We start from the raw sequence: 8,053 nt of genomic DNA on the forward strand, positions 1-8,053 counted from the left end.
GCGTGATGTGTGGAGGGGATATCCAGTGTAGCACAGGCAACTGCTGTGCCAGGAGGAGCCGTGCTTGCCCATCAACAACTTCTGAAGTGGCTCAAACCCCCTCATATGCTGTCAGGATCTCTTTTTCGGTTGGGGTGCTGAGGGCTTCCGATCCTCAATACCCTCATCTCCAAAGCCTAGAGGTTGACCTCAGGTTTCTCCCGATGATTTCTGCCAGAGGCTCCAGGTGAGACCACGTGCCCCAGCTGCACTGTAGAGACCATTACGCACGGCTGGTCCTGTCTGGACAGACCCAAGAGCTACCACACGAGCTATCTCCTGTTTGATCTGCTCAAAGGGTTGCTGTTGCTCAAGGCCACACTCAGAATAGATCTTCTTTCAGGTTACTCCATAGAGAGGGCTCACAAGCTGATTACAACCTGGAATATGCATTCTCCAGCATCCCACAAGGCCTAAGAAAGCTTGTGCTTCCTTCTTCTTAGCTGGTGGAGACATAGTTGCAATCTTGTTGACCGCATCCATAGGGACATGATGGCATCCATCCTGCCATTTTATTCCCAAGAACTGAATCTTCTCTGCAAGTCCCTTGACCTTGCTTCTTGTATGGCAAAACCAGCTTTCAGAAGAATCTGAATTGCTCTTTTCCCCTTTTCAAACACTTCTGCTTTGTTGCCCCACATGATGAGATCATGGATGTATTGTACATGTTCAGGGCTATCAGGCTCTTCCACTGCAGTTTGGATTACTCCATGGCAAACTGTAGGATAGTCGATTACAGAATCACAGAATGGTAGGGGTTGGAAGGGACCTCTGGAGATCACGTAGTTCAACCCCCCTGCCGGAGCAGGTTCATCTAGAGCACGTTGCACAGGAATGCGTCCAGGCGGGTTTTGAATGTCTCCAGAGAAGGAGAGTCCACCACGTCTCTGGGCAGCCTGTTCCAGTGCTCTGCCACCCTCAAAGTCAAGAAGTTCCTCCTCATGTTTGGATGGAACTTCTTATGTTCAAGTACCTCTTGTCCTGTCACTGGGGGCATTCCAGGTGCATTGGACACCACGTGAAAGCAAACTGTGGCCTGCACCCTGCTGCCAAAGGGATTGAAAAAGAAGAATGCATTGGCAATGTCAGATGTAGCACACCACTTGGCTGCCTTTGGCACCAGTTCATATTGGAACTTCCACCAGAAGGTTCAAGCAAGTCGGGGGGCTAAGGCATCTTCTGTACGAGGGGAACATTATCAGGGCTTTGGAAGAAGGTGGGTGAACTGTTGGAATCTCACAGGCTCTGGCAAATCCCCAAGGGACAGGGGACAGGGCGTAGCTATCTCCATTGATGAAGTGCATCAAAGGTTTTCAGAGCCACCTCCACATTTGATTTTCCACCTATAACCAGTGCTTCTGACTTTCTGCTTCACCGGTCCCCAGGGACAGGAATCTTGTCCGGTCGTTCCCTCCATGGTGTCTCCAGTGATGGGCATCAGTGGGGCCTGGTAACACCCTCACCATCTTGGGGTTTGCTGCTGAGTTTTACTTCTCTAGAGGCTTGCCCAGTGTTTGAGGGTCTACAGGATCTTGGCCGGAGAGGACTCATTTCCATACAAAATGCCATAACCAGCCAAGTCTCTGTGCATAGACTTCCTGGATTCCTCAGTTCTTCTGTGCTTAATTAGAGAGTTCTCAGATGAATACATTTCAATACTAAACAACCATAAGAAAGGATTGCTTCCTTCTTATTTTGTTCTTTATTTTTTCTTCTTACACATGAAATGATGCCAGCAATCTCCAGTTCATATTGACCCCGAATTTCTGCTAATGGAGCCTCAAGACCCTTTAAGGCAAGACCCTTTATTGCAAACACTCCATGGACAGGCTTTGTCTCAATCTCACCATGTCTCTCACCTGGCAACCAGGACTTACAGCAGCCTGTTCAAACCTGAGCTTTCTCCACTCCAGTCCGTAGCTGCGTGTTTCCACTCCTTGGCACCGGTTCCCACCTGCTTTACCTTGAAAACGAGCTGACACAGAACGGTGTTTCCTAATTGCCAACAAAGGAAATCAAAGGCAGGCAGAGTTCAATACAGAGAAGACATTCCTCAGCTGTATGTCAAGTCCCCATTCCCTGCCCTGAAGTTCACTTTCCATTCTGGATGACCTTAGACCAATAGAAAACACATTTTCCTGTCAAGCACAGATCCCAGACTGTGTTCCGAGGACAAGTTTATTTTAATATATTTCACATCTATATCTTCTATCTAAAAGAGGCTGGGATCAATGAAGGTTGGATACGTTGGATAGATCCTGCCTTTATCTCTTTGCAGTCAAGCAATGGTCCCACCTGCTAGCACTTCCTTCCTATCGTCCCTTTTTTTGAGATGGCCAAGTCTTTATGGGGCATACAATGGCATAACACCATGGTCCTCCAAGTGCCAAACCGTAACCGGTGTACATGTTCCCTGAGTTCATCCAGGCACCGTCTCCTTCAGGCACCCAGAAATGCAGTGCGAGAGAACATGCTTTGGGACATGTTCCTCATCTAAAGGGAAGCTAAGCAGCCTTTAGCTCCCCACCTCCTTCTCTGGACCCTTTTGAAAGATGCATGCAGCATTTACTTTTGGCCAGATGTCAGGGAGTCCCGCCAGCCTCCAGGACCTTTCCAAGATGATGGAGAGTGGCCTCACTGTGACATTCTCTTACTTTCCAGCACCTCTGGATGTAACCCGTCCATTCCCATGTACTGGTAGTGGTTGAGTTTGCTCCAGTAGATCCTGATTTCATTCCTATCCGCCATTGGCTGTTCTTGTCCAGAGTCTTGCCTCGAGGCACAAAGCCCTGAGAGACCTTGCTGGGGAAGTCTGAGGCAAAAAAGGCATAGAGTATCTCGGAACTCTCTCTCCCTACTCTAACTCAATACAGCCGTGTCCAACTAATATCTTTGTTTTCTTCTGTAAGAATTCCTGAAGTTGGAAATCTCGTTATGATTCCCCTGAATTTACTTTCAGGTTTCAAACTGAGTTTTGATACAGGCCAATGTTCTCCTTGGAGGATGCTGTCCTTGAAGACCAGCTGTACAGAGCTTTGCGCCACCTTCAGTGCTCCTGACCATTGGATCCCCACGAAAACTCCTCAGTGTAGGCCAAAGGCAAAAGGACCTCTGAGGTCCAGCGTCTGCAGTCTTCTGTTCTGCTTCCTCACTGCCCTGGAGTGCTGGGACCCCACTACTTCAGGGTCACGACAGCCAATCTTCACGTCTCTGACCAGCTCTTCCTGCATTGCAGGTATCACATCAAGGTTGGCATTATTTTTGTTGGCCCATCTGGCAGCTGTGCTAAGACGTTGTCCTAAGACACTCCAGAAACCACCTGGACTGTACATGCTGCTGTGCTCCTCTTTCAGAAGCTGCCAGTATCATGGCAGTCCCCAGCGAGACCCAGGCTCGTACAGCCAGACGCTTCCCTGGGATCCTTCAGAAAGACTATACCCTCTTCCTCATCCTGACTGTGGGTTCCTTATCTCCCACCATGACAGGACACTTCTACTGGCCTCTCCTCTCACCCTCCCCCACAAAGGCTCACCAAACTCTTCACCTGCCCCAAGGAGTTGCGCCATACATCCAGTTAACGGCTTCACTTTCAGGAAACCCCACTCCTGATCCTTCCAGCCTGTCTCTCCTGAAAAGCCTGTAGCCATCCATTGCAGCACCCCAAGCTGTGTGCCTTGTCCCACCACGCCTTGGCAGTTCCTCTGTCAAAGTCAAAAAGCACAGGCTCTCTCTCAACTTGTCTCTTCCCCTGGCTGAGAGTTTTGGTGCACATCTGGGCTGTGGCACCTCAGGTGTAGCTCCAGGCCAAGCTCGGACGTCTCTTAAAGGAAACCTGGTACCAAGCATTGAAGACCTTCTGTGTGCAAAGGCTTTGCTTCACGGCAGAGACACGGTCAAGTGGACGGCACCTGGAAGCTTAAAGCTGAAATTGGATGTTGATGGTGAGCAAAGCCTGCTGTCTGCAAGAACAGAGAGAAACAGGGCTGGGAAGGGCGGCCCTGGCAAGAAAGAGGGTTTTTGTCAGTGGTGTCTCTGCAGCCCTCAAGGGCCTTTGACAAAGGTGAAGGTGATCTCCATGAATGACAAGGTGCTGCTGACAGGTCCCCCACGAGATTTTTTTGCCTGTTCCTTGACTGTATTATGAAGAGGGCGAGTAAATGTTGGGCAAGAGAAAACACAGCACTTTGAGAGTGCAACACATGAGTGGAGACCCTGGTGTGACGTGTCTTGTGTTCTAAACTGCCTCACATGTACTGCATGGAGAAGGGAGAGACCTTGTCCCACTGCAGTGGCAATCAGTCACTTGTGTTATGAAAATTTGCAAGTGGCCCGTGCTGACCGAGCAGAGAGGCTAGGACACAAAGTACAGAGGTGCACGCGTAAATATTTAGTCATGTGCATGAGGTGTCCGAGCTCAATTGGGGTACCTCAAATGCGGTTAAACACAGGGTTCTTATGCCATTCAAGCATTCAGGTACCTTATTATTTGACTAATGACTAACTAACACAGACACGGAGTACCAATTCCTAATCACAGTAAAACTGCACAAAGTAGCTATATCTCTGCAGCTCCATCAGCCATCAGCCTTCTCGCGGCTTGTCTATTGATCCAGACGTCCCCGGAGTTGGTCTATTGCTAATTACTTGTCTGTGATGCTGGACACTGGGAGAGTTTCAAAGGTGTGTAAGAGGGACGAGGATACTGGCATTATCTCGGTTCTCCAGGGGTATCTTTTATCCTTCATGGACAGCTGAATGATTCTGAGAAGTCCTTATTTTGAGGGCAGGGCTGTTCTTCTGCTCCTTGTGATGAGCTGACCTCCTTTAACTCACTTACGCAAGCATGATAAATCAGTACACAATGGGAGCTAGCTAGCTATATATCTTAAGAAAGTTAACTCATTTTCATACGATAAAGACTGATGGGCATAAGAGTTAGGGAGGTAGATTTTGATAACCTTGGATCAGAGGATGTCTGTGGCCAGGTGAGTCCTGCAGGGAGCTTTTTGGTGGTCAAGGATCACCTCTTCGTCATCCAGAATGGTCCATGCCAACATGCAGGAAGTCATGCCAAGGTGGCAGGAGGCTGGCATGCATGAGAAAAGAGCTCTGAGTAACATCAAGCCTGAAGAGGAAGCACAGAGAAGGTGGAAGCTGGCTGCTTTCCAGCCTCCAGGGTTCCGTGGTTCTGTGCTGGAGAGGGCCATTTGTTTGTGTGTGTGTGTGCTTGTCTGTGCATGGGGGAACTGGAGGGATGAGGGAATCCCGAGGCCAGCTTCTAGAGAGATGGAGGGTCTGAGACCAGCTCCTGGAGGGATCCGTGCTGTCTGTGTATCTATAGAGGTACACATCAAACACTAACGCTAACTAGCATGCAAACAGCCCCATCCTCATTGCCCTTTCTCCACAGACTGTGGATTGTCTTGGTCTGGAGTCTTCCCAAGGTCCCTTCCAGGATGAGAGACTGTGCATTTCTTTCCACCACGGGTCTTCCCTTCATGATGAGGGGGAGAGCGCTCACGTTGCCCATGACCACAGAAGTAAGCAGACATAATGTTGGTCCACTCCGCTGTGGGTTTTTTGTCCCACTCAAGGCATTGACTCAATGCTGCTCATCGGGTATCTCCAAACTGCTTTCATCATATCCTGAGTTGAACTTTTGGTTTTCCTTTTTCCTCTTTCCCCTTCCCAAGTTCTTTTCTTTAACCATTGTCATAGATTCCTCTACAAACAGCCCAGCTTCTCTTTCCCCACAGGCCCTACATTTGCTTGCTTTGTGCCCTCTCTACGGGGCACAAAGATGTTTCTAACATAGCTGTTGTGACAATTCCTCTGCTGGACAGTACAAAATTAGGAATGTCTTTAATTCCCTGTAGTGCCCTGCAACTCCTCGTGCTGTTATCTTGTGCTGATGCATCACCACAACCATGGTGAGCTGTCTGCACGCAAACATGAAGAACGAACAAAATGGATCTTCAGTCCAGGGGGACCTTGGGAAATTCTGGGACTCAGCCAGAAGAAACTGCTGAAGTTTTACAAAGAGAAGTGGCCAGTCCTGCATCAGGGGGAAGAAAAACACCGTATTACAGTGCCAGGTGGGACGTGACAGGATGAGCAGTGACCTTGAGGAGAAGGGCCCACGCATTATGAGGGACACCACGTGAGCCAGTGGCGCATGCTGACCATGAACGAGGCCAGCTGCACACAGGGATGGATTAGGAGGAGAGGGCTACCCAGACAGCTTGACTTTTCATGCCCTTTCAGTGAGCCGTGGTGTGGCCACACCTGGACGTGTCTGTCCCTCTGTGGGAATTCCTGCTGTAGACAGGTGGGGAGGAACGGGAGAGTGCCCAGAGGAGGTCTGCACATGGCCTCTGCTTGAGGCCCCAGACCCCATCCTTCTGACCTCTGCCATCCCAGCACAACCCCAGGAACATGCTGTCCCTGGAGAAACACCAGCCTCTCCAGACAGCTCCAGATTCCCCTCCCACAGGATGGGTGGCCTTTATGTCATCTGTGTGAAGGGCTGGGGTACGTCCCTCAGTTAAACCCACGATCTTACCTCTCACCAGACACCGACTGGTGACTCCTAAATCCAGTCCAATCTCTCTAAAATGTTACAAACAGACAGTCAGCTTTTTATTCCTGGACACATGGAGGAGGAAGAAGACCTTCAGGGGTGAATTTCCTCAGGCATGTTTGGAGAAAGACCCCAGCATTAAAGCACTGCACCAGGGAGATCTTGCTTTGTTAACAGAGACTCTGTGAAAGAGGCCAGCTCTGAGCCACTGTGAAATACATTTTTAGAAGGGAACCAGGTGAAACTAAGACGTAAATGTCTCAGGTGTAGTGACACAAGTGAAACCTTTGTGTAGGAGCATAAAAACCATAAATGACAATATCAACAGCAATGATGAGAAATGTAATCATTAAAAACACAAAGCCAATAACAAAACACACAAAAAAGCAGATGGAATCAAATAGTGCAGGAGTCATTTGTGGAGAGAGGTGGAACATTTCTCCCTCTTGAAAAAAATCCATGAAATCAGATACCTAATGGCCTCCTTGAGCTCCTGGTTCCTCATGCTGTAGATGAGGGGGTTCACTGCTGGAGGCAACACTGAGTACAGCACAGCCACCACCAGGTCGAGAACTGGGGAGGAGATGGAGGGGGGCTTCAGGTAGGCAAACATGGCAGTGCTGACAAGCAGGGAGACGACGGCCAGGTGAGGGAGGCACGTGGAAAAGGCTTTGTGCCGTCCCTGCTCAGAGGGGATCCTCAGAACGGCCCTGAAGATCTGCACGTAGGACAGCACGATGAAAACAAAGCACCCGAAGGTTAAACAGGCACTGACCACAAGAAGCCTAACTTCCCTGAGGTAGGAGTGTGAGCAGGAGAGCTTGAGGATCTGGGGGATTTCACAGAAGAACTGGTCCAGGGCATTGCCCTGGCAGAGGGGCAGGGAAAATGTATTGGCCGTGTGCAGGAGAGCATTGAGAAACCCACTGCCCCAGGCAGCTGCTGCCATGTGGACACAAGCTCTGCTGCCCAGGAGGGTCCCGTAGTGCAGGGGTTTGCAGATGGCAACGTAGCGGTCATAGGCCATAATGGTGAGAAGACAATACTCTGCTGTGAGAAAGAAGATGAAGAACAAGAGCTGTGCAGCACATCCGGCATAGGAGATGTCCCTGGTGTCCCAGAGGGAATTGGCCATGGATTTGGGGAGAGTGGTGGAGATGGAGCCCAGGTCAAGGAGGGAGAGGTTGAGGAGGAGGAAGTACATGGGGGTGTGGAGGCGGTGGTCACAGGCAATGGTGGTGATGATGAGGGCGTTGGCCAGGAGGGCAGCCAGGTAGATGCCCAGGAAGGTCCAGAAGTGCAAGAGCTGCAGCTCCCGTGTGTCTGCAAATGCCAGGAGCAGGAACTGGGTGATGGAGCTGCCATTCGACATTTTCTTCCCCTGGGCTTGGAGACCTGTGAATGGAAAGAAAAGCAGTGAGAAGTTAGGGAAGA

The 8,053-nt window shown here is 50.0% G+C and overlaps 1 protein-coding gene across 1 annotated transcript; it reads right to left on the bottom strand.

Moving 5' to 3' along the window:
* Window positions 1–742: 742 nt before the first annotated feature.
* Window positions 743–7,610, bottom strand: LOC128903291 (olfactory receptor 14J1-like; the record flags this gene model as incomplete). The annotated part of the gene is made up of 2 exons (XM_054187307.1): window positions 743–757; window positions 7,149–7,610. Coding segments are annotated over 2 exons (477 nt in total), but the record flags the coding sequence as incomplete, so codon positions are not given.
* Window positions 7,611–8,053: the final 443 nt, after the last annotated feature.

Source organism: Rissa tridactyla, unplaced genomic scaffold (genome assembly GCF_028500815.1).
Source record: "Rissa tridactyla isolate bRisTri1 unplaced genomic scaffold, bRisTri1.patW.cur.20221130 scaffold_29, whole genome shotgun sequence".
Classification (NCBI taxonomy): domain Eukaryota; kingdom Metazoa; phylum Chordata; class Aves; order Charadriiformes; family Laridae; genus Rissa; species Rissa tridactyla.